We start from the raw sequence: 27,880 nt of genomic DNA, 5'->3' as shown, positions 1-27,880 counted from the left end.
CACCAGCTTCTCCATTTCCCCTCGGGTAAGTCAAAGTCATTAGTTGGAAAAAAAAGCAAGGAAGAAAGAGAAAAAAGCATGGAAAAAGAACAGGCGGAGAAGATTAGCTCCGGCTGTAACATCTTACTTTGCTGCTATCTTATACTAAAATGATAGTTTTTAAAAAAAAACTTGTCCTGCATATGAACTTGAAACTCTTTGCTGTCTGTCTTCTGGAAAAGAAAACAAAGATACGTTGTGGTTCTGTCTGGACATCCTTCATGGTTCTGTCCAGACAACCAGAATATGTGGTACTGATTGCATTTATTTATTTAGGGTAAGAAAGGAGAACCAGCCTTAAGCAGCCTAAGACTCTTTTAAAAAGTTATAAATATTTCCTCCTTCAGAGTTTCAAATCAAGCTGTTCAGGGTTGTATTACAAACATCTGGGATATGAATTCAGGTCCTCTGAACCTGAGGAACGAAGATTACTACTGTACCATACTCGTTCCTTACACCTGTAGTCACATACGCGTGACATTATTCAACTGTACAACATAGAGCCTCATGCTAAACTAGCATCTGTGGCTTCAGTTCCTTGTTCCGGTGTATGCATACACTAGGTATTGTTCTCATCCATGCAGGACTTCCTCGTATCTTCTGATATTGTCTTTGTCTTTATTGTTTCATTCTTTCTCTTGTCTAGTGAGCACCTGCTAATCATCTTCCTGCTTTTTTTAAACTAATTGTATCTTATTTCCCTAGGAGAGATTATTCTAACGGAAGCTTTTTAATCCTTTCAAAAGGAAGGTAAGTAAAGTAACTCAGAGTCATAGAGATGTACAGCACGGAAACAGACCCTTCGGTCCAACCCATCCATACCGACCAGATATCCCAACCCAATCTAGTCCCACCTGCCAGTACCCGACCCATATCCCTCCAAACCTATCCTGAGGAGTTCCTCAGTCTTGGGACTGAAATAATTGGTTCCAGCAGACGCAACCAACTTTATTTATGCGAGTTCCAAATGTGCTGTCATGCCCTCTTGGATCAAACAGCCTTGTAATGTTTATGTATGGTATATGCCCTTTTGGCTGAGGTATTGATGAAGGGTTGGGATTGGAATGCATCCAGAAATGATAAGAGGAATCTGGGACCTAAGCTAGCTATACTGTATGATTTGCTTATTGCTGCTTTACTAATCTTGAGGCATAGACATTTCTACTGTATCTATCAATGCCACATTGTTACTTTTAAAATGTAAATAACTCTTATTAAAACTAATAAATCTTAAATGTTCTAGCCTAGTCCGTGACCACCAGTACAATGTTCAGTGTTGCAATTCATTGCTATTTCTTCCCTGTGAGGAGGCAGTTGTAGAATTGTTCAGATGAACACCTTCATTTGTCCTGATCTTGTTTCTCAAGTCTTTGAAGTGGTGTGAAACAATTTAGAAGTTACTCTGATCTTCCAGCAAAACGATATTTGCAATTCTTGAATGTATTTTCAAGATTGAAATCTTTGTCAGTGACCATCACCAGCTCTGAATTTATGCGCCAGCACTATTATCTATCTCTAACAGTATTCCCATTCTTTTGCTGCTGTAACAATGATCATTGTAGCTGTATATTTTTCTTTTGCTCTTCTTAGTCTTCAGATGCACAACATCTTTCCTACATCTCCATTAAGTTAAAATGAAAACTTTTTAACCATCCCATAACTGAACCTTCATTCTTCACTAGAAACTCAAAAGTGGAATTCTCCCTCATGTGCTTGCTTCATGATTATCTCATTTTCTTCAATGCTTCATCTGCAGTTTGAGGTATTACCTTGATTTTTAATTGTGGTAACCTATTCGTTATGCAGAGTTTTTTTAGAATAGACTGTTCAATACTTAACTTAATTCTGCCCATTCTTGGGTTGTCATGGGCGTTTATTCCACTCGACACTTGGTTTAATTTCTTTGTTTTTGTTATATATTACTGACTTTTAAAGTGTACAATAACTTGTAAATGAGTTTATTTCACATTTTTTTTTGTGAGATGCATTGTATCCTAGGTTTAAGTCAAGATATATTTTTAAAACATTTCTCGTATAACGCTTCCTTTGATTTATAAAGACTTTTTAAGGGTTATTTTCAATTAATAACAGTGTCACTTTTTTAAAAAATTTGCAGCATGGTTGATTGGCTTTCATGGCCATTAGCCCGAAACATAGACAAGTGGATTATTGGCTTATTGAAAGGTTTAGCAGCTGTGAAAAAATTCAGCATTTTGATTGAAGTCACACTTGCAAAAATTGAACAGGTCAGTGTCACCTTATTGGACTGATTCTGAAATTATTTGAAGTAAATTATAAAATATTCATGTCATGGATTATTCAAAATACTTAGTTTTGAATCGAGGTTAAAGTGCCAAAAAATGAAATGTCAATACATTCTTGTAGATCAATGGTTGTTGCTGCAACTAATAGTTTGTAGTTGTGCTGGTAGATTTTTCTTTGCTTTAATTTCACTACTGCTATAATAATTAACATCTAAATTGAAATGCAGCATTTAACATAACCCTGAACATAAATGGTGCACAGTAGTTCCAATCTGTAACAAATCACAAAGGATTAAGGGTGACTGAAAAGCAGAAAAGCAAATTATAAAATACTGGAGTTGGGTTTTTGCTTAATACTCTGCCTACTTAATAGTTGCAATTTTGCATCTGGATCAATTTATAAATATATATATTTTGCATTGTGACTTTTTAGTGTTTATTAGCTCCAGCATATCCTGTGTGAGATAGTGTCATTATGTTAAAAGTACTTCCTTGGCTGTGAATCAATTTAGGACCTCCTGTATTATATATGTGCAAGTTGTTTTGTCTGTCTTTAGACCATCCATTGATGTATTTTTTTAAATATTTTCCAGGTTTTCTCCAGATTATTTTATCCAATTGTAAGAGCAGGAGCTCTGGAAGTGTTGAAATACATGCTACTTAGTTTCCAACATTCACCAGAAGCTTTCCACATTGTACGTATAATCCTTCCTCTGGAAAGTGAGAACAGATAGGCAGTATGAAAGTAGTTTTCACCATGAACCAGAACCTTTTGTATCAGCACTATAAACATCTTGTTGATTTTACAATTGTATAAGCATTAATGGCACCATTTTGATAGACACAATAAGTCCTCTAAGTTGCAGTGTGCTCTTGAAATTTGAATCATAAAGGAATCCATGTTAAAACCACACTTCAGATTTTCTGACCTAATCTTGTAACAACTATATTTATACGGTGAGACCAGTTGAGTTTTTGATCAATGGTAACCCCCACGATATTGAAAGTGGTGGAATGAATGTCAAGAGTGGTGGTTAGATTGTCCCAAATTGGAGATGGTCATTGCCTTGTATTGGTTGTGGCATGTGTTGCTTGCGAATTGTCAGCCCAAGCCTGAATATTGTCCAAAATTTGTTACATTTGAACATGGGCTTCATGAGATTGCTGTACTTTTTCAAAACTACAGTTATTTTTCCACCATTGTAACCTCTTTTTGAGGCTTGAAAGTTGTGACAGCTTAGTACTGAGAAAGTTTGGTGGTAAGGAGAGCCTTGAAAGCAAAGGCGTACTGAAATGAAAGCAAAGCTATTAGAATGCTTGTCAGATCTCCACAATGGGTTTACTGTCTTTGAGCTTGTGACCACCTAATTTAAGCTCACAAGCTTGGTGTCCTGAACCCAATTTTGGGGAGCCCTACAGTACAATATATGTAAATACATGTTTAAGATAAAAAAGCAATATACATTCCTGTCTTCAGATTAATTGGGTTCTATGCAGTTCTAGCAGCTGAATAAGTCCCAGGGCTTCAGCGCAAGCTTAGAACAGAAACTAAAGTGATAAGAAGAGGAGCCAGCTAAATATCCTGTGGGAAACTATGTTGTAGGGAACACTGCAATGTTAGATTGATATATTGTCTCTGTCATGAATGACACTAAAACAGGAAAAAAAAATTAACTTTGGTAAGCATGAACTTAGAGTCATACAGCATGGAAGCAGACCCTTTGGTCAAACTTGTCCATGCTGACCAAGTTTGCCAAATTAAACTAGTCCCTAATAGCAGTAGGGAGATTAAAGAACTCACAGGCCAACAGATTTTGGAAAAATCCAGATGTAGCAGGGTTGTTTTTATGGGTGACTTCAACTTTCCCAATATCGATTGGAACCTCCTAAGTGCAGATGGTTTGGATGGAGCCGTTTTTGTCAGGTGTGTCCAGGAGTGTTTTCTTAGTCAGCCCGTCTACATACTGAGTAGGGGAGAGACCATTTTGGATTTGGTGCTCAGCAATGAGCCAAGACAGGTGTCAGATCTTGCGTTAGGAGGACACTTTGGTGACAGTGACCACAATTACCACACATTTACCATAGCATTGGAGAGGGAAAGAAGCAGTTACCAAGGGAAGATATTTAATTGGGGAAAAGGAAATTATGATGCTCTCAGACAGGCATTGGGAAGTACAGATTGGGAGCACAACAGACATGTGGAGACTCTTTAAGGTGCAGTTGTTGTGATGATGTTATGAAACAGGCAAGAAGGAGTAAGATTAAGGAGCCTTGGATGACGAGAGCAAAGGAGCTTCTCGTCAAAAGGAAGAAGGCAGCTTACATAAGGTGGAAGCAAGGATCTAGCACAGCTTTAGAGGATTACAGGCTTACCTACTCAGAAATGGACTGAGGAGAGCCAGGAGGGGCCACGAAAAAGGCTTGGCAGGAAGGATTAGGGAGAACCCAAAGGCATTTTACTCATAAGAGAATGATCAGGGAGAAGTTAGGGCTGATCAGTGATAATGGAGGGAACTTGTGCATGAGTCTGAGCAGATAGAGGAAGTCCTAAATGAGTTTTTTGCTTTGGTTTTCACTAAGGAAAGAGACCTTGTTGTGAATGAGAACTTAGAGGAGCTGGGAAACAGGCTTGAACATATCAAGATTGATGAAGTTGATGTGCTGGAAATTTTGGCAAATACTAAGATTGGTAAGTCCTCAGGGCAAGACCAGATTTATCCCAGGCTGCTCCAGGAAGCGAGAAAGGAGGTTGCTAAGCCGCTGGCAAAGACCTTTGCTTCCTCAATCTCCACAGAAGCCATATCAGAGGATTGGAAGGAGGCAAATGTTGTTTCTCTTTTCAAGAAGAGGAGTAGGGAACTCCATGGCAATTACAGACTAGTCAGTCTTGTGTCTGTGGTCAGCAAGGTTTTGGAAAGAGGGTTAGGATTTATGACTATTTGACAAAGCATTGCATGATTAAAGGCAGTCAGCATGACTTTGTGAGGGGCAGGTCATGCCTCACAATATTGAGTTCTTTGAGCAGGTGACGAGACAGGTCGACAAAGGTTGAGTGGTGGATGCGGGCCTCAGCAAGGCATTTGATAAGGTTCCCTATGGTAGGCTCATTCATAAAGTCAGGAGGTATGGGATACAGGGAGATTTGACTGTCTGGATTCAGAATTGGTTGGCTGACAGAAGGCAGGGAGTGGTTGTAGATGGAATTTATTCTGCCTGGAGGTCAGTGTTGAGTGGTGTCCTGCAGGACACTGTTCTTGGGCCTCTGCTCTTTGCAGTTTGTATAAATGATTTGGATGAGGAGGTTGAGGGGTGAGTTAGTAAATTTGCAGATGACACAAAGGTTGGAGGTGGCATTGATAGTATCGAGGACTATTGCAGGTTGCAGTGCGACATCAACAGGATGCAGAGCTGGGCTGAGAAGTGGCAGATGGAGTTCACCCTGGATAAATGTGAAGTGATGCATTTTGGAAGGTCGAACGTGAATGCTGAATATAGGATTAATGACAGGATTCTTGGCAGTGTGGAGGAACAGAAGGATCTTGGTGTTCAAGTACATAGATCCCTCAAAGTGGCCATCCAAGTGGATAGGGTTGTTAGGAAAGCATATGGTGTTTTGGCTTTCATTAAGAGGGGGATTGAGTTTGAGCCACGAGGTTTTGCTGCAGCTCCACAAGACCCCGGTGAGACCACACTTGGGATATTGCGTCCAGTTCTGGTTGCCTTCTTATAGGAATGATACACAGGCTTTGGAGAGGGTGCAAAGAAGGTTTACCAGGATGTTGCCTCGTCTGGAGGGCTTGTCTTACAAAGAGAGGTTGACTAACCTCGGACTCTTCTCTCTGGAGAGAAGGAAGAAGAGAGAGGAGACCTGATCGAGGTATATCAGGTAATGAGAGGCATGGACATGGTCAGTAGCTAGAGACATTTCCCAAGGACAAGATTGACCGGCACAAGGGTTCCTAGTTTTAAGATATTAGGAGGAAGGTATAGAGGAGACGTTAGAGGTAGGTTCTTTACACAGAGTTGTGAATGCATAGAATGCGTTGCCAGCGGTGGTGATGGTGGAAGCAGAGTCATTCGGGACATTTAAGCAACTGCTGGACATGCACAAGGATAGCAGTGAGTTGAGGGGTGTATATGTTAGGTTATTTTATTTTAGGTTAGGAATAATCCTCAGCACAGCATCGTGGGCTGAAGGGCCTGTTCTGTGCTGTACGTTTCTATGTTCTGTGTTCAATGTTTGTGTTTGGTACATACCCCGGCAAACCTTTCCTATATATGTACTTGTCCAAATGTCTTTTAAATGGTGTAACTGTACCTGCATCTACCACTTCTTCTGGCACTTCATTCCACATACAAACCACTCTTCGTGTGAAAGAGTTCCTTCTCTGATCGTTTTAAACCTTCCTCCTCTCGCCTTCAAAATATTGCCCCTAGTTTAGAACTCCCCACCCTTGTTGTACAATTTGGCACTAAAACTGGTTCACTTGCTGAGGAAAGAAAACACTCTTTTATAGCAATTCAGAATTGTTTCTGGACGCTACTTTGAAGAGCACCCCTCCTTCCCTTACACACAGACACATGTGCTTGCACCAAAAAAAGTTAGGTTTTGTCAGATCGCTAAGCGTTGTAGGTACAAATTTGCCTCGTCCACAGTAGAACATAGAACATTGCAGTGCAGTACAGGCCCTTCGGCCCTCGATGGTTCCACAGGTCAACGCGATAATCTGAAGCCTATCTATCCTACACTATTCCATTTTCATCCATATGTTTATCCAATTACCACTTAAATGCCCTTAAAGTTGGTGAGTCTACTACAATTGCAGGCAGTGTGTTCCACACCTTTACTATTCTCTGAATAAAGAAACTACCTCTGACATCTTTCCGATATCTATCACCCCTCAATTTATAGCTATGTCCCCTCATACTAGCTATCACCATCTGAGGAAAAGGGCTTTCACTAACCACTGTATCTAATCCTATGGTTAATTTGTGTTCCATCTTATATTAGATGGAAAGAAGCAATGAAATATGTTGCAAGATTATTATGAACCGTTTACTGCAGATTTGACCTATATTTTCTAAGGTTAACTTATTTTCCTATGATAGTGACATGGAAGAATATTGTGAGAGTGTTAAAGCCTTGTCATTGACAAAAAATTTGTCCTAAAATAAGAAATCTTGAAAATAAATAGTAACCTCTGGCTAGAGATTCCACTTTAGGAGAAATTGAAGTCATGGAACATGGATGTCACTGGCTAGACCCAACGTTTGTTTCCCATTCCTTTATTGCTTTTTGATACACTGAGTGCTATTAGAATGGCATTTCTACCAGTGACAAGGATCCTAAATTCCCCAGATGGAATGGTGTGTGACGTGGAGGCGAATTTGCAGGTGATGGTGCATAATCCCCATGTATCTGCTATCCTTGTCCTTCTAGGTGACAGTGCAGTGGCTGTTGAAGGAGGCTTGGTGAGTTTCTGTGCATCTTGCAGATATTGTGCACTTGTTCTCCCGTTGATGTTCCATAAATTCTGAGTGTGTGTTTACTGGCACACAAACAAACAAACTTTAGTAACACTAAACAAAGAATATGCTATGAATTAGTGAAGTTGAGCAATCGATATGGGTGTAATTTTTAAAAAAGCTTAAAACCAAGTTCTGGTAATTAATAGAATCATAGAATCCCTACAGTGTGGAAGCAGACTATTCCTCTCATCAAGTCCACACTGACCCTCTGAAGATCAACTAGGCAAATGTGAGGACTGCAAATGCTGGAGATCAGAGTCTAGATTAGAGTGGTGCTGGAAAAGCACAGCAGGTCAGGCAGCATCCGAGGAGCAGGAAAATCAATGTTTCGGGCAAAAGACCTTCATCGTGTGGGAGTTTGACTACTGAAATTGAAAATAGGTTTCATAAAATATGAGCACTTTAATTAATCTCTCTAGTCTACCTCTTAAGTAAATTTGATTTCATTTAAAATAACTAAAAATGTCAGATCTGTTTGCTCTCTTAATTTGTACAGTAGTCTGTTGCTTAGTGAATTCAAAAAATGAAATGTTTCTCATGTTTTTGAATGGAGCTTTTCATGTCCTCGAGGCAAATAAGCTTAATATTTAGTATCTCTGACTCAAATAGGTACAAATATTAGAAACTTGCTGTGCTGTTTGAATTAATCTGTGGACATGGCCAGTTTTCTGAGTAGGATATGCTTTAAGAATCATGTATGACTTTAAAGTTAAACTTCTGCTATGTTGTGTGTTTCAAGAAATGGAAGACTGTCATTTTTTTTTGAGTTTGATTATAAAGCTCAGATCTGTGATGCTGAGAAGTCTATTTTATTTTCAGGAATTTTAATGAGGTTTATAACCTTCAATTGAAGAGGGAATGTTTATCAGATCCCTGCATTTTTTGAAAAAAGGTAAATAAAATAAAAACCTGCTGTGCCCTTACCACATGAGTTTAGTAACACACCGACTAAATAATCCAGAAAAAAATTAATTTGTGTTGAAGAACCACAGACTGGAGGAGGGTAGCTGCGCATCTGAGTTTTCGGAACTCTTGGGTTTGCTTTCTAATCGTGAGTTTAGTTTACAATTTATTTCAATATATTGGCATCAAATGGAGAGAGAGAGCATCAAGTGATTGCCCAGAAATTTATTGAAAGGAAGCCATTAAAACCATACAAGCAAGGGGCCTCTGTGTAAATATAATCATAAATGTTTACGGAGGTTTTGGGGGTTTCTAAGAAACTGGCTGGGGTAGAAAGGAAAGTATAAACTTGAATCGTTTTCTGATGTATATAATTTAAATCTTTCTGAACATTTTGTCGCGTATAATATGATTTTTCTCCCCTTCATAATCTCAGCTGATATAACTGCTGCACAAGGCAAATCCCAGATTGTAATATGCATGATAGATCAAAATTTACTGCTTTCTTAATTTAAAATTAAATGGAAACATAATGATACCAGGTTGCAGATTCTGTTTTAAGAATAAAATGGAAGTTTATTACATAAAGCAAAAAGAAACCAAGCTATTGGCATAGAGAACAGTTTAAAAGATTTCAAATATCAAGCAAAACAAAGATCTATCTATTCCCTGACACACATGCTTTACATTTACTTAAAGTCCAGATTTCTTCCCTGTCAAATCTCTGACAACTATTACTTCTCAGTTCCAGCCCTGTGAGCAGCAAAACCTTATCCCTTGACCATTCACACACCTGTAAGCTTAGACTTCCTTTAATAAACTTCAGAGTTCCAACAGAATACTCCTAGTCAAGAAGTTTTCTTAAACTATATGACTTGCACCGAGGTAATTTATTCCCTTATTTACTCTAACCATCTCCCTGTTTGTGCGACTGGAGGTGAAAAAGCTATACTTTCATCTGACCGCAGTCAGGTCTTCTCCAAACTAAAGTCAGAAGCTTTTAACTACATGTAAAAAAAAAATCTTGTTAACCTAGCTTCTGCTTAGCTAATTGCTAATTTTTTTTTCTTGATATAAAAACCCAAACTTCCACTTTTCTTCCAATAGGCCTCTAGTCATCTGCTCTCTTGACACAAGCTGGGTTAAAATCTTGGTTCGCTTGCACAAAGAAAAACTAGCACACGTGCTGCTAGATTGAAATCCAAACTTTCTGAAAAAGATATCTCACGTCTTGTTTAATAAATTCACTAAATCTTGTTTAATAAACATTTTCTTGTTTTAAAGCATATGAGCATATTGTAAATATATTCAGTAAGTAACATCCTCAAAGAACAAATGAAGTTAGGATCTTACAAACCACATTTCACTCTAGGATTTCACTTTGCCAGTATTAATATAAACTGGGATTGTAACAGTTTCTAGTTTTTTTTTGAAGAAAAAGATTTTAAACATTTACAAAAGATTACACAAACTAGATTTGTCTTTAAATTAATAATGTTAAAGTTCTGTTGTCTTTAGACACTGATTTGGCTGATTTTACATGAATTGTGATGTTACATCTGCAGAACCAGGTGAAGCTCAAGGCCACTGATAGGGATTAAGACTTTATTTTGCTGTCCCAGTGAAATAGTATGTAAAAGTTCAGTTACAATTCTTTTAGGTAGTGAAATATAGTTACAACACCGCACACAAGGAGACACATGGGGAATTGTCTGTTGAATAATGAAAACTTGAAAGAACAAATTATCTGACAAACCACTTCCTTGAGTTGAATAGCAAAAATGTAGTTTTTCTATAGTTACTGCCACAAAAGCGGGTCCTTCAACAATAACTCCCTTGTGGGTTAGGCATGATTTTTATTTATTCATTTTGTGGGATGTGGTGTTGCTGGCTTGTCAGCATTTATTGCCCATCCCTAGTTGCCATTGAGGAGATGGTGGGAGCTGCCACCTTGAACCACTGCAATCCACCTGCTGTGGGTTGACCCACGATGCCATTAGAGAGGGAATTTCAGGATTTTGACCCAATGGAAGTGAAGGAATGACAATATATTTCCAAATCAGGATAATGACTGGCTTGGAGCGGAACTTGAAGGTGGTGATGTTCCCATATAGTGCTGCCTTCTTTCTAGATGGAAGTGGCTGTGGTTTGGAAGGCGCAGTCTTTGGATCTTGATGAATTTGTGCAGTACATCTTGTACATAGTACACACTGCTGCTACTGAGAGTTGGTGATGGAGGGAGTGGATGCTTGATTCAGTGCCAATGAAGCAGGCTCCTTTGTCCTGAATGGTGTCAAGCTTCTTGATTGTTATTGGGGCGGCACTCATCTAGACAAGTGTACTACCCATGGAGTAGTTGTCCATCATATTCCTGTCTTGGGTTATGTAGATAGTGCACATGCTTTCAGGAGTCACAAAGTTGAATTACTCACTATTCTTAGCCTCTGACCAGTTCTTGTAGCCACTGCATTTATGTGGTGACTCCAGTTGAGCTTCTGATCAATGGTAGCATTCAGGATGTTGATAGTGAGATATTCAGTGATGGTAACACCTTAGACTGTCTCTTATTGGTGATGGTTATATCCTGGCAATTGTGTGGCATGAATGTTACTTGCCACTTGTCAGCCCAAGTCTGGATATTGTCCAGATCTTGTTGCATTTGGACATTGACTGCTTCAGTGTCTGAAGAGTTGTGAATGGTACAGAACACTGGGCAATCATCGGCAAACATCCCCACTTGGACCTTATTAGAGGGAAGGTCATTGCTGAAGCAGCTGATGATGCTGAGGTCTAGGAGACTTCCCTGAGGAACTCCTGCAGAGATGTCTTGGAACTGCGATGACTGACCTCCAACAATCATGACTATCCTCCTATGTGTCAGGTATGACCCACTGATTCCAGTTTTGCTAGGGCTCCTTGACGTCAAGGGCTGGCACTCTCACCTCACCTCTGGGATTTAGCTCTTTTCCCATGTTTGAACCAAGGCTGTAATGAGGTCAGGAGCTGGGTGGCCTTGGCAGAACCCAAACTGGGCATCACTGAACAGGTTATTGCTGAGAAGGTGCTGCTTGATAGCACTGTTGATACTTTCCATCACTTTGATGATCGAAAGTAGACTGTTGGGGCAGTAATTGGCCAGGTTGGATTTGTCCTGCTTTTTATGTACTCGACATTGTTGGGTACATACCAGTGTTGTAACTGTACTGGAAGAGCTGGCTAGGGGAGTGACAAGTTCTGGAGCACAAGTCTACAGGACTATTGCCAGAATGTTGTCAGGGCCTGTAACCTTTGCAGTATCCAATGCCTCCAACTGTTTTTTGATATCACGTGGAGTGAATTGAATTGGCTGAAGACTGGTATCTGTAATGCTGCAGACCTCTGGAGGAGGCTGAGATGGATCATCTACTTGGCACTTCTGACTGAAGATTGCTGTGAAAGTTTCAGCCTTTTGCACTGGTGTGCTGGGTTCCCCAGTCATTTGAGGATCAGGATATTTGTAAAGCCGCAACCTTCAGTGAGTTGTTTAATCATCCGCCACCATTCCTAACTGGATGTGGTCGGATTGCAGAGCTTAGATCTGATCCGTAGGTTGTGGGATTGCTTGTCTCTGTTTATCACTTGTTGATTATACTGTTTGGCATGCTTGCTGTAGTGTTTGGTGGCTTCACCAGGTGGACACCTTATCTTCAGATATGCTTGGTGCTGCTCCTGGCTTGCCCTCCTGCCCTCTTCTTTGAATCAGAATTAATTCATGGTTGAGTGAGGGATATGCCTGGCCAAGAGGTTGCAGATTGTGCTGAACTACAATTCTGCTGCTATTGATGGCCCACAGCACCTCATGGCTGCCCAGTCTTGAATTGCTAGATCTGTTCAAAGTCTACCCCATTAACAAGGTGATGTTGCCACGCAATACGATGGAGGTTATTCTCAATATGAAGGTGGGACTTTATCTCCGCAAGGTGGTCACTCTTACAAATACTCTCTTGGACAGATGCTTCTGCAGCTGGCAGATTAGTAAAGATGAGGTCAAGTATGTTTTTCCCTTTTGGTTCCCTCACCACATGCTGCAGACCCAGTCTAGCAGATATGTCCTTTAGGTCCTGACCAGCTTGATCAATAGTACCGCTCCCAAACCACTCTTGGTGGTAGACCTTGTCTCCAGATCCCATGATTTCAAGGTTGAGGACTCCCAGGGCAACTCCTTCCTGACTGCCACTATGCCATCACCTCTACTAGGTCTGTCCTGCCAGTGAGGCAGGACATATCCAGAGATGGTGATGGTGGTATCTGGGACATTGTAATACTCGAGGAATTATACCTTACAATGTCAGGCTGTTGCTTGATTAATCTGTGAGACAGATCACCTAATTTTGGCTCTAGACCTCAGATGTGAGTGAAGAGGACTTTGCGGGATTGACAGAGTTGTTTCTGATGTTGTCTTTTCCGGTGCCTAGGTCAATGCCAGATGATCTGTTCGGTTTCACTTCTTTGTGACTTTATAGTGTTTGGTATAACTGAATGGCTTGCTAGGCCATTTCTGAGGGTAATAAAGAGTCCGCTGCATTGCTATGGGTTTGGAGTTGCACGTTGGCCAGACCAGCTGAGGATGGCAGATTTCCTTTGCTGAAGAACATTAGTGAACTCGATGATGATTTCATGATCATCAATAGATTCTTAATTCCAGATTTTTTCAAAAAGTTGAATTCAAATCCCACCATCTGCACTGACTGCAATGGTGGGATTTGAACTTCCATTCCCAGAATTGGGTCTCTGGATTAATAGTCAAGTGATAATACCAATAGGCCATCACCTTGCCTATGTAGTGTGTGTGGTGAGAATGACTGCTTTTCACATCAAGGCAAAACTTGATTGTGCGACATCAAGGAACCTCAGTAGCAAAATCTGAAGTCACTGGGTATCTTTGGTGGGGTAAAGCGAAGATGATGATGCAGGTGTTCAGGAGTTGGATCTAGTACAAAGGATTGAATTGATTGAATGTCAGTCATCTCCACATCAAGTCATGGCATGAGCTCCTCACTCTGGATCCAGCTATCTTCATCAATAGCCTTCCTTCCATAAAGATAGAAGTAGGACTGCAGATGTTGGCAGAGTTTTCAGTACCATTTGTGACTCCTGATATTGAAGCATCCTGTATTCATTTGCAGTGAGACTTAGCATTCAGAGTGGGTTGACATGTGGCACTTTACACAGGCAATGGCCATCTCCAAGAGAAAATCTCACCAACTGATTTGATAGTCAGTCGTGTTACCATCAGTGAATCCCTCTAGCTAAATGTTTAATATTAAAAGGACAAATCAAAAGGTTTTTATCTAAATGCTGGTATGCTGGCATCTTGCCATTACACCTCTGCACGTAAATTCTGTGCCTGTGTGCTTCTCCACTTCACCTGCCAAAGGAGGAGTGCTCTAAAAGCTAATGTCAAATAAACCTGTTGGACTATAATCTTGTGTTGTGTGACTTCTGACTGTGTTAATGAATTATGTTTTAGCACAACAGGGAAGGATGACCTAAGTTTTCAAAACTAGAAGCCAAAAGCGGTCTGGCTAGGCATGTGGAATAATATAGCCTTAATAGATTGAACAGAAAATAAAAAGCAGCTTCAAATGCCTGAAGAAATAGCCAAGATAAAATACAGTAGGAGAGAAAGTTACTTTGAAAACTGTAAAATAGAAACAACAACACTAAGAGATTTAATAGATTTTGATGTTAAAAATTTTAGTGAGCTCTGGCCCTTCAGAAAGTGAGTTTGCAAGTTGACACTGAAATAAAAGGAGATGACCGATGAATTGAACAATGTTTTACACCACTATAGACAATAAAAGTGATATCCCAGGAATAGCTATATTTCAGGAAGTGGAAGGGAGGGAGGAATTCTAGTAAATGACCATCACTAGAGAAATGGTATTGAGTAAATTGTTGGGCTTTGAGTTGACAGGTGACTGGATCCTAATGGATATTTCTCGGCTCTTTTTAAAAAAAAAAATGATTAGTGACGTAGTTAATGCATTGCTTTTAAACTTTCCATACTTCTCTAGATTTAGAGAATATTCCACTAAATTGGATTATAGTAAATGTGACTGCTTTATTCAAAAGCAGGAAGATGCAGACCGCTTAAATTAACATCTTCCCTATGACCGATGTTAGAAGCTAGTAACAAAGACATTAGACAGGGCACTTCTAAAAGTTCAGAGTAATCAGGCAGAATCAGCATAGAGTTCTCCTTGGAGAAGTAACATGTATCATACTTGAGATTGCTAGAAGGTATTTGATAATATGCCACACTAAAGATTATTGAGAAATTAATTGTGTAGGGGATAACACATTCTTCTTGGTAGAAGATTGGCTACCAAACAGGAAACACTAAGCATAAATGGGATATTTTCTAGTTGATTTTGTCTTTTTGATTTATTATTGTCATGAATACTGAGATACATTGAAATGTATCGGTTTGTGTGCTAACCAGACAAATCATACCTTACATAAGCACATTAGGGTAACAGAACAGAATGCAGGATATAGAGTTAAGGCTACAAAGAAGGTACAGAGAAAGATCAACTCTAATGTATGAGAGGTCTGTTCATAAGTCTGATAACAGCAGGGAAGAAGCTGTTCTTGAATCAGTTGGTACGTATTTTCAAACTTTTGGACCTTCTGTCCAATGGAAGAGGGTGGCAGAGAGTATAACGGGGTTGGGAGGGGTCTTTGATTATGTTAGCTTAAAAATGTATTGCTGGAAAAGCGCAGCAGGTCAGGCAGCATCAAAGGATTAGGAGAATCGACGTTTCGGGCATAAGCCCTTCTTCAGGAATGAGGAGGGTGTGCCAAGCAGGCTAAGATAAAAGGTAAGGAGGAGGGACTTGGGGGAGGGGAGTTGGGAATACATTAGGTGGAAGGAGGTTAAGGTGAGGGTGATAGGCGGAAGAGGGGGTGTGGGCGGAGAGGTCGGGAAGAAGATTGCAGGTCAAGAAGGCGGTGCTGAGTCTGAGGGTTGGGACTGAGAAAAGGTGGGGGGAGGGGAAATGAGAAAGCTGGCTGAAGAGCTTTAGGGCAGAGAAGATGACCTGGGGGGTGCAGTGAGAGAGGGACTCACTGAGATGCTTGTAGAGGGAGCAGGAGAGCTTCTTCAAGGAAGGCATCCTTGCAAGAGGATTCGCAGTAGGTTGATTATGTTGCTTTCCTGAGGCAGTGAGAATTGTACTGTAGGCCTTACCTTTTTATATTTCACATGAATGATTTGAATGAAGGGATTGTAGCTACCATTGCTAAATTTTAAGGTATCTCAAAGGTGAATAGGAACACAATTTGTGGAGAGGAAATGAGGTTACAAAAGGATATAACTGGGTAATGTAAATAGACACGTGTCATATGAAGTATAATGCAGGCAAAATATGAAATTGTCCATTTTGACGTCTTAATGGTGAGAAGGTGCAGAGAAGATTGTCTCAGTGCATGACTCTCAAAAGGTTAATATTCAGATATAGCAAATAATTAGGAAAGCTAATAGAATCTTGAAATATGTTATGAGGGGATTAAATACAAAAGTAGTAAAGTAATGCTCAAGTTATACAGGGCATTGGTGAGACCAATGTCAGGAGGACAGTGCATAGTATTAGTCTCCTTGTTTAAGAAAGAATGTAATGAGAGAAGGTTGTTGTTTGAGAAACGATTGGACAGGCAAGACTTAGATGTGCTGGAATTTAGAGTCGTAATAGATGACTGGTTTGAAAAATAAGATTTTGAGGTATCTTGACAGGCTGGTTTTGGAAGGAATGCTTCCTCATGGAGAAGTAAGAACAAGGGGTCTCTTGAAGACAGAAATAAGGATAATTTTCTTTGAGCATCTTGAGTCTTTGGAGCTCTGCTTCCACCATCGTTTTGAGAAAGGGAACCTTTGAATACTTAGAGTTTCTTGATGAACAAGGTGAAAGCTTATTGGAAGCACTAATGTGGGGTAATCAGTTCTGTCGTGGACTCATTTGATTGCAGAGCTGGCGAGAGCTTCCAGTTGGCTTATTCCTGATCCTAGTTCCCAATGTCACACCCTCCAGCACTAATGCATAGTATACTATATATAAGGTATACTTTACAACTCACCAAAGTTTGTTCAACAATATCTCCCAAACTCACAACCTCTACCATCTGGCAGGGCAAGGGTGGGAGATACATTGGCACACTGCCACGTGCAAGATTTCCTTCAGTATTTCACTATTTCCTCATTGTTGAAATCCTGAAACTTCCTAATGTAGCTGTTGGTGTATCTACAATAAATGGATGGCAGTAGTTCAGTAAAGTAGCTAGTTACCTTTTCAAGGGCATTTGGGTATGAGGTCCAAGTGCTGGCTTTGCTGGGAGACTCACATTTGTGAAGTAATAAACTAGCAGCTTTTTATGCATGATTACAAGTCAAAAATGACAAGCAGCTGCTAAATTTCATTTCTGGGTCAGCAATCATGATTCATGGCTAAGTGTTGCTGTGAACTTGTAACAGTTGTCCTGAGCCTTAACTTTAGGCAAATGGCTTCTCTACTGTTGAGGTGCATGTGCGCAGCTTTCCTTAACTTTTGTCAGAACTTGTTTAGCAGTAACCTCCTCACTGATACTCAGTTGGGTTTGCAAGGGCCAGTCGACTCCTGACCTCATTACACCTTAATTCAAACATGCACATGAGCAGAATTATAGACCTAAGGTGACAGTGGCTGAACATAACATTAAGGAATCCCTACAAAATAGTGAAAGAACTGGAGAAAGCACTCTGCTGGTGGGAGTCACACCTGGTACAAAGGAAAATAGTTTTTGTTGTTGGAGGTCTGACATCTCTGCTTCAAGGCATCTCTGAAGGAGTTCCTCAGGGTAGTGTCCCATGCCCAAATATCTTCAACTACTTAATCAATGATCTTCCCTCCATCATCAGGTCAGAAGTGGGCAGAATGATACATTTTTAGCACCACTCGCGATGACTCCGATACTGATGCAATCCGTGACCAACTACAGCATGACTTGGTTAATATTCAGGTTTGGGCAAACAAGTGCCAAGTAGCATTTGTATTACACAATGCCAGGCAATAACAGTTTCCTTTGAGAGAATCTGGCCATCACCCTTGACATTCAGTAGCATAACCATCACTGAATTCCCCATTTAATAACGTGGGGCTCACCATTGAGCAGTAACAGAACTAGCATGTCCATATAAATACTGTGGCTACAAGAGTTGGTCAGATATTAGGAATCCTGCAGCAAATAACTCACCTTCTGATTTCCTGAGCTACAAGGCAAATAACAGGAGTGCGAGATGGTATTAACTCCACTTGTATGGATGAGTGCAGCTCCAACAACATTCAAGAAGCTTAACACCAAGGACAAAACTGTTCACTTGATTGGCAGCACATTCACAAACTTTCACTTCCTACGTCGTTGATGCTCAGTAGCATCAGAATGTGCTAACTACAAGATGCACTGCAGAAATTTACCAAAGCTCCTTAGGCAGCACCTTCCCCACCCATGGTCACAATGATCCAGAAAGGCAAGGACAGCAAATATGTGGGAACATCACTTGCAAATTCCCCTCGAAGCCACTCACCATCCTGATTTGGGAATAAGTTGTCATTGATTCAGTGTCAACTGGGTCAAAATCCTGTAACTCCTGCCGTAATGGCATTGTGCATCTACCTACAGCAAATGGTTTGCAGCAGTTCTAAAAGGCAGCTCAGCACTATTTTCTCAAAGGCAACAAGGGATGGACAATAAATACTGTTTTTCTGCTTTAAGAAGAGAGGGTAAATGTAGAGCGAGCACCACTGTTGTCAAGTTAACGTCCATGAATTAATTTAATGGATTGTAAGCTTCTGGTATTGGAGTCTTGTCTGCTTAGAAGCTGATAATTTGCAGATACTACATCTGTTACATACGCCTTTCTGTTCGGAATGCACATCTGCCATAATTCTTCGACTTTAACAGTATGCAAGATTTTGAGAAGTGTGCTTATAATTTTCTGTTAGAATCCAGGAGAGTACTTTAATAAAATAAGCCGTGTTATTTCATTTTTATTTATGTAATTTACCAGCTAAAATTATGGAAGCTGTCAGTGGGCTGAATTCTGTGTTGAATGTAGGTGATTCTGTCACGTAAGTAACTGTCATAGTTCTTACTGAAATGAGTTGTAGACATATGGACATACAGATTAGAAGGAAGAGAAAGCCAATGGGCCCTTTGAGCCTGCTCCACCATTCAATAGGATCATGGTTTATCTGATTACTCCACATTCCCATCTACCCTTGATAACCTTTCTCCTCCTTACTTATTAACCAACAACTTTCTGACAACCACCTGATTAACAGCACTTTGAAAGCTAGTGCTTCCAGATAAACCTGTTGGACTATAACCTGGTGTTGTGATTTTTAACTTCGTTCATCCTAGTCCAATACCAGCTCCTCTGAATCATAACTTTCACGTGTGTATTCTGTACCAAATGGACGGTTAATTTATGAAAATAGTTTTGCAATCAAGTATTTTGTTTATCTATGGCTTTGAAACATACTTATAGTCATTCATATCATGTTGTTCCACAGCTTGTCTCTGATATCCCCAAATTAGTTGTGTCACTGTCTAAAGAGGGATCTAACTCTGGTACATGCTGTCTTCAACAATTATCTGAATTGGTGCACTGCATGATCTTTCGATTTTCGGGTTTTCCTGACCTATACGAACCTGTCATAGAAGTACTAAAGGTAAATGGTAAGATTTTGACAATTCATTTTTGTTGAATAACATGGTCAAATAGTATTATCAATGGTAATATTGCAACATTAAAAGCAAAATATTGCATGCTGGAAATCTGAAACAAGTGAGAAAATTCTGGAAATATTTAGCAGGTCTGTCAGGATCTGTAGAAAAAGTGCAACAGCATTAATGTTTCCAGTCTGTGATATTTCATAAGAGGTACTTTTGAAATCAAAATATTTAATACAACCAAACATTTTAGGTATGCAGTTATTTAAATCTTTAAGGTTTCTTTACTGTGACCAGTATTATGTCTGTCAATATGCCACACTTAAAATGCATCTTTTCTAGCTGTATCTTGATTAATGGTGCATCGGTCTCCTCTGTCTAAGGCCGACAATCACAATAATATTTTGTCCAAGAAATTAGATTGGTTAATTACAGGAAGTGACATCTGCTGTCTAAGCCAGCAGATGGTATGAGTTTACTGTATTCAATTATCTAATTTCCTCTTTGTGCCTGTCTACTATTACCCTTGACTTATTGTAGGTCAAAACTCTTCCCAGCTCATCTCTGAACGTAATTATTGATCCACCCTCCATTTCTCTCTGAGAAAGAGAATTCCAAAGAGTAATGAAATTCTGAGACTAGGAATCCATCTCTGCCTTAACTGAAAAGCGCCTTTGTTTTTAAACTATATTCCTAGCTCTGTATCCACTCGTCAATCCCAGAATTGATTATTACTAGGGACTTTGTTCAATATTTATCCAATTTTACTGCAATCTCATTGTCTTTTGTTACTGGACAGGATGTGCCTAAATGTTTTCTTAAATATCGGTTTTCCGTTTGTGAAATTTGTTTTTAAAACAGGGAGGTTTGACTTCTCTGGAGTAAGCTGCCATAGTTTTAAATAGCAGTTTCAATGAGATTGACTTTGTTTCATTGCCAGATAATTGCTGAGAATCTATAGTTGTATTGGAAGTGGAATACTGCAAAAGATTTGCCTTGAATAAAATCATATGATTTTGTGCATCTCTTCAATGTAACAAGATAAAATGTATGCCTCTGTTTTAGGTCTTTCCAATTCCAAATGAGGAGAAAATAAAGTATCTGCTCAATCAAAATGCTTGGACATCACAGAAGAATGCATTGGGACCTTTGTATCCAAGACTTGCAACCAAATCAGAGACTGGAAGAGTAGGGCTGGCCAACCTAGGCAATACCTGTTACATGAACAGTGTCATTCAGGCCCTTTTCATGGCTTCTGAGTAGGTATCTGAAGCACCTGCGACATAGATAACTTTGACTGAATGTTATTTCTAATGATGACCATTAGTATGCTTTAGGTGTTTAAATTACACATGCAGATGCATAAGAAATTTGGGTGTTAGGCCACATTTGGAAAACAATCCTGTGCACCAACAGATTTCTCCCATGCCACCTGCAAAAAACCTTCAGTTCAGAAGTTGAAGCAATCTGGACGTAACAATTTGCACTTCAGTGCTATCTAGTTGCAGATTGCCCATTCTGAAAGAGATATGTTTTAAATGAGGCAGGTCATGCTCTGCTTCCTTTTCCACCATGCTTGAGCCCTCGATTAAAAGATTCAGTAAAGCATTTGAAAGTTTGTTCCCAAGTGGTGGTAAGTGAGCCTCTTCTGGGACTTGAACTTCTGTTTGTTTGGACTATATACAACAACATGTTTCTTTATGCTTTTTATACCCATTCATTTAATTCTAAACTGCTGTGGTTGTACTCTGGAGAAGCATGGCAAATAATGCATGTATGAAGTTCCAAAATCAGTAATCAAGTAGTGACATACAAGTGGAATCTGTCAAGTTTGTTGAGGTAAAATTTGTTTTTTTTTGTCATTGAAAGAAGATGTTTAATGTACATTTCAGCAAATGTCACCAAGCAGTCTCTATGCTATAGTGTCCAACTTAGCAGATGGGTAATTTTTTTCAAAATCAAAAAGTAGTTTGCTATAATATCCTTAAAATGTTTGATCAATACACTTCCATCCTCCTTTATGCTGACATAACCATGATTGGAATTAAAAAGTAATTAATTGGGTGTTTCTGAAGGAATAAGACATTACATAAAGTATTTTTCAGAAATTATTTCACCATTTCTGTTTTGCTGTCATTAGATTAACCTCAATTTGAAAAGTTTTCTTGTAAGCGAAGTAGTTTACCAACAGTGCTGATAGTTGTGTGACATTCTTTAATATGTATTTGCAATATAGAGAGATATTTATTTATACTATTACAGTTTGCTTCTCCTATATTTACCTTCTGTGATGATGAAATATTTGGGTAGAGTTGATCAACTTTTTAAGACTGTTCACTGGCAAAAAACAGAAGTCATCCTGTTTGGCTGACCAGGAGGGCAGAGAACAATGCAAGCTTGCAGGTTAACTGTCTGCTTTAGCATCAAACAGTGACCATGGAGGGGTAAGAAATTAGTGGTGAGGATCTAGAGTTTGTGATGGGAAGCTGAAGATGATACTTTTAGCCTTTCTGGTATCAAACTAGAGGAAAACTGATCTCGTCCAAGACTGGATACTGACCAGCAGTTTGAATCATGAATAGTAGATGGCTTACTGAAACAGTGCAGAGGAAGAGCTGTGTCATGATTGTATGCATGGAAAATTTGATGTTGCCATGGGGTTGCATTTGGGGTCTCCATATATAATGGGTAAGAAGAAAAGTCATTGCTTTGGTCAGTGTAGCTGAGATTGGATAGAAATGAATGAAACCAAGCAAGGGGTGAGAAGGTTAGTAGAGGCCTTGGGGAAGAATTGTGCGATATAACTGGTTGGAGAAAGAGGGGCGATTGTGTGTCATAATTGCTCATTTCACTTGTTACTTTGATAGGGCGGTTTGTGTTGTGAAGAGATTTATATGTTGTTTAAGTCAACATGAACATGAGCATAGAATAGAGGGGTACCAATGCATTCAGAAACTTTCAAGAGGAAAGGAAGGTTGGAAGAGCAGCAGTTTCACCAATGGTGAGATTGGGTTCATGATATTGATTTTATAAAGGAAAGTTAATTATTTACAATGTCTGAACACTTCTAAGTCAGGAAGAAGTGTTAAGTGGTCCTCTGTTTAGTAGGAATAGGATTAAGAGTGCAGGAGATGGGCTTCTAAGAAGGAATAAATGAAACAAGATATATAAGCTTAGCTGTGGAAAATACAGAGTATATGATGGGAGAGGTTAAGAGGTTGATTAAATCGGGATTTAGGGCAAAGTGAGTTGAGATGGAAATGGAAAACAGTGAGGATGAGGATAAACTCATAGGATGAATGGTGGAGAGGACAAAGGATGTGTCTATAAAAATTAAGATTTTAAGAGAGGGAGTGCAGTATCCGAAGATGAGATGTCCAAAGGAAATTGAGGTGCTGGAGGAGGGCTGAGGGAGGAAATTGGGATAATTTTGGTGATTAATTGTAGAAGTGTGAAATGATTAGTGCTTTGAAATGCAACAAGATATGATTGTCGTTTTGTATGAATTCCAAAAGATGCAGACACAGCTAGTAAATGGAAAAGTTAATAGAATGCTATCACTTCTTTTAAAGAGACTTGAATGCAAAAGTTGGGAGGTTATGTTTCATTTGTAAAAGTCATGAGTGAGACTTGATCTGGAGTACTGTCCTATTGACCGCCTTTATTTAGGAAAGGATATAAATGTGTTTTAAGTAATTTAGAGAAGGTTCTGGAATGGGCTAATTGTCTTGTGAGGGAAGGTTTATTATGCTTGGCTTATGTCCGTTAGAGTTGACAGAACAAGAGGAAATTTCATTGAAGCATAGAAGACATTTAGAGGTCTGACAGGCTGGTTGTGGAGAGAATGTTTTCTCTTGTGGGAAAATCTCAAACAACAGGTTGTTGTTTAAAAATTATGGGTCAAAAAAAAAGGGTCATTGGCCTTTGGAAGAAAATGTTCTCTTCCTGAATAGTTTTTTTAAATTTTTAAGATAGATTGTTGATATCCAAGAGAGTAAAAGGGCATCAGTGGTAGCCAGGAATATGGATTTGTGGTTCACGGGATCAAATAGCTGACTCCTGTTCAATGTTTGTGATTATAACACAAAAGGATGCATTTAGCTTGAAGTATCTGTGGCAACTCTACACAAGGTAAATTCACCCCTTGCTACTCTGTGTAATACTGAAATTTATTCTCCTCTTCAGGTAATGATCCAATTCCCTTTTGAAAGTCACCGTTGAAACTTTCTCCATCATACTCTCAAGCAGTATCCAGTCAGTACACAAAAATAGTCATTGCTGCTTATTTGCTAATCACCTTAAGATGCTATCCTCTGGTTCTCTATCTTTTCAGCACTGGGAACTGTTTCTTTTCATCTACTGTCCAAATTCCTGATGGTTGTGTATACCTCCAACAAATATCTTTATTTTCTCTTGCCCAAGAAGTAACCCAAGTTTCTCCAATCTATGTATAACTGAAGTTTCTTATGACTAGAGTTATACTTCTGAATCTTTTCTGCACCTTCTTTAATGTAATTGCTTTCTTCCTAAAGTGAGCCTCCCAGAGCTGTGCAGTACTCAAGGTGAGGCTAAACCTATGTTACATTCAAGTTTATCCTAACTTCTTATTTTATGGTCCCAGCCATCTCTTTACCATGGATGTCCAATATTTTTGTCTGCATACTCAGCAAGTCTGAGGGCTGTTTGGTTCACTTTACAACGAAGAAATAATCAGTTTCTTTCTGCCACAACACTCTTCCATCTGGCTGAACTTTATTATAGAGTCTTGAGTCATGCAGTACAGAAACAGCCCCTTTGGTCCAACCAGTCCATTCCACACTAAACTTGTTCACCTGCCTGCTCCTGGCTCACATCCCTCCAAACCTTTCCAATTCATGTACTTATCTAAATGTCTTTTAAACATTGTAACTGTATCTACTCCGCACTTCATCAGGAAGTTCATTCCACACGCAAACCACCCCATGTGTATAAAAACAATTGCCCCCATGTCTTTTTTAAATCTTTCTGCTTTCACCTTAAAAATATGCCCCCTGTCTTGAAATCACCCCCCCCCCCGCTAGGAAAAAGACAACCACCATTAACTCTATATATGCCCCTCGTTATTTTAAAATCTTCTATAAGGTTGCCCCTCAACCTACTATGTTCCAGTGAAAAAAGACCCAACTTATCCAGCCTTTCTTTATAACTCAAAACCTTCCATGTGCACAATTTCCTCTTTAACTAGCCTCACTTACTCCAAATAAACGATATTGCTATCAGTGCCTGCATGGAGTCTATTCTTGCCCTCCTTAGTTTATGTAGGTGAAAAGTTACAGGCTTGAGACATGAATTCTGTTTCTCTTTGCATGGATTGCACAATAATTACAGATGGTAGCCATTTGGCCCATTATGTCTGTCCCAGCTGTCCCAATGAGTATTTCGCTTGATATCATTTTCTTGTCATCTCCTAGTAATTCTGCATGTGGTCTGCTTAATTTGTTAAGTGTTTCCTGCATTTTTCTGTTTTATCATAACTTCCTTGCTTTGTTACTGCAGACCCCCTATTTATTAAAGAAAACATAATCCTGTATGTTTGTTAACTGCTCTCTTAATCCTTCAGTGAATGATGCATATATACCTGCACTCCACTGTGCTCCTACACCTATTTTAGAATTGTACTTTCTACTTTGTATTGCCTCTCCTGTTCTGCATAAAAAATGAATTGCTTGACACTTCTCTGCATTGTTCTATCTGCATGTGACTTGCCCATTTCCTTTTGAAGTTTAATACTGTTCTCTTCACTGTTTGCAATACTTCCAAGTTTAGCATCATTGGCAGATTTTGAATTTGTGCCCGAGGTACTAAAGTCTAAGGTGCTAATAAATTTATATCAAAAATCAGAAGTGTCCTATCAGTGACCCCTCGGAAACCCCAGTTTAGACATTCCTTCAGTCCAAAACATGCTTGCTTCTCATCGTTCTGATATCAATCATCCAATTTCATATCAGTTTGGCCAGTTTTTTTTATTCTATGGACTTCACCTTTGCTTAGAAGTCTATAGTGCATCATTTTCGCAAATGACTTGGAAATCCAGATATGCTACATCAACCACATTACCCTCACATAACAGTATACCTTTATTCCCTGCTTGTTCGTAGGTCTGTCTACATGCCTCTGAAACATTGCTATCATTTTTGCTTCTGTCCCTTGTTAGTGCATCTACAAATTTGAGCAAGTTAGTTAAGCATAATGTGCTCTGAGCAAATCTGTTTTCACTTTCTTTAATTGACCTACGTTTCCCAAATCCTTATTAATTCTGTCTTAAATTATTGTTCATAACAACTTCCCTATCAGTGAGGTTAAACTGGGGAGGTAATAGGTCAGTGTTAGGATGCCTCCTGTTCTTGATATATATTAACACCTTAGACTTGACGAGACTTATTAATCCAGTGACCCAGGTAATGTTCTGCAGACTGAGTTTGAATCCTGCCTTGACAAATGGTGGAGTTTGAATTAAAGAAATTCTGGAATCTAATGATGATTGTGAAACCATTGTTAATTATAGCGCAAAAAAATCACATTTGATTCACCTGATGCCTTTTAGGGAAGGAAATTGCCATCCTCTCCTGGTCTGGCCTATATGTGACTCTAGACCAACAGCAGTGAGGTTGACTCATAACTTTCCTCTGGGGAATTAGGGATCAGCAAAAATGCATCTTGTAAATTATGCTTACATCTTGTAAATGAATAAGGAGAAAAAAGAAGACTGATTTGGCTTGTGGTTGCTCTGGCTTATCCTCACTTTTTTTTAAATTTTAAGGTGAAGTCTTGCAATTCTCCAATCCTATAGTACTACTATAGTATCTAAGGAGGATTGGAATATTATGGCTAATCCCTCAACAATTTCCACCCTTGCTTCCCTCCATATCCTTAGATGCATCTTATTCTGTCCTGGCAATTTATAAATTTTCAGTACATCTAACTTAACTAAACTCTTGTTGTTAAAAATAACCCATTCAGTATTTTAGTTACCTGCTGTTTCACTCTTTCATAAGCAGTATATTCTTCCTTGGTAAAGACCGAAGCAAAGTACTAATTTAGTACTTCAGCCATTCCCAGGGCATCATAAGTAAACCCCTTTTTTGTTTTCTGCTTCTCTTACCACCCTTTTATTGGCTTTTTGTTTTAGTTGCTAATCTATTGTCTATTTTTGCTTTTCTTATTTTTCTTTCGCTTCACCTCTGAACCATCTACCATAGATGTCAATGTATAAGTCAGCCTATGAAGCCTCCAAAGAAGTTGCTTGATAAATGGGATTGACTAATACTCAAGATATAAAACAAGAATTGATGGTATGGATCGCAACTACTTTGAAATGCAAAATAAGTATCATTACTTGTAATTCATGTTAACTTAGTGTTCCTCACAACAAACCAACTTTGATCCATTTATTCCATCTGCTGTGAACATGATCCTTGAATAGCTTGATGAGGCATGTATCCAAAGACTATTGGACCAAGAAAGCATCCAAGAAACAAATGAATGGAAAAGTTTTGTTAAAAATGCCTACTTTTCATTCAGCATGCAAGATGGGGAAAATTATTTTTGCCAAGCTCAGGGTAATTAATGACTGAACACAAATTTTACTATCAGCATGTTAATGCTAACTTTCAAACAAGATTTTGGATAACTGCAGTCTGTGTGGTATTTCTTCGTAAGCAGCCATTAGTTATATGGATTTGAACACCTCCCACCCTAACAAGTTGCATTCTTTACATAGGCCATCAGGGTGCCTGTTTCATACATTATCCATCCATAACTTCTGTTTATCTTCATCCATCCGACTATTGTAGTCAGAACTGCTGCAGTGTGTTTGATTTTTGGTATGGTTTTTACTTCTGAAAATTGTATTAGGTTTTAGTTTAATTCTTTTGGCTGTGTAGGGTAGAACCACTATAAATGTTGGCTTCTCATGTCTTGTGATTCAGTAGAATTGTTTTTGAACCTTGCCATTCCACAGTTCTGTTGCTGGGCATGTCAGAGCTCATGGGCATTTCATCCATGTTGCCTTATAATGTTTTTGTTTTATTTTATAATTCATTTGAATAAAAGTTTTCAAAAAAAGCCTTTGTACAGATGATTTTCAGCAGCCTGAGGATTGTCAAGTTCCTTCATTATTTCTTGTTGCCCCATTTGGCCAACTTATTATTGAAAAGAAACAAAATCAGAAATTGCTGGAAAAGCTCAGCAAGTCTGGCAACATCTGTGGGGAGAAATCAGAGTTAATATTTTGTGTCCAGTGACCCTCCTTCAGTTCTGTTTTTGATTCTGATTTCCAGCATCTTCAGTTCTTTCGGTTTGTTATTATCGAACAGACCGTTCATAAAGTGGTCAGACTTCATATGCTGCAGTCTTCTCTA

General features: G+C 39.1%; 1 protein-coding gene across 2 annotated transcripts in view; it reads left to right on the top strand.

Moving 5' to 3' along the window:
- Positions 1 to 27,880, top strand: part of LOC122550628 (ubiquitin carboxyl-terminal hydrolase 35-like) — a 92,704-nt gene that overhangs the window by 32,584 nt on the left and 32,240 nt on the right. For both annotated transcript variants that reach the window (XM_043691674.1, XM_043691673.1), the window contains exons 4-7: positions 2,156 to 2,285; positions 2,897 to 2,998; positions 19,322 to 19,480; positions 20,547 to 20,740. In XM_043691674.1, the coding sequence (XP_043547609.1) occupies positions 2,156 to 2,285; positions 2,897 to 2,998; positions 19,322 to 19,480; positions 20,547 to 20,740 (585 nt within the window). The remainder of the gene's footprint in view (positions 1 to 2,155; positions 2,286 to 2,896; positions 2,999 to 19,321; positions 19,481 to 20,546; positions 20,741 to 27,880) is intronic.

Source organism: Chiloscyllium plagiosum, chromosome 6, assembly GCF_004010195.1.
Source record: "Chiloscyllium plagiosum isolate BGI_BamShark_2017 chromosome 6, ASM401019v2, whole genome shotgun sequence".
Lineage (NCBI taxonomy): Eukaryota > Metazoa > Chordata > Chondrichthyes > Orectolobiformes > Hemiscylliidae > Chiloscyllium > Chiloscyllium plagiosum.
Note: the sequence above shows the minus strand (reverse complement) of the source record. Positions and strands in the feature narration are given on the sequence as shown.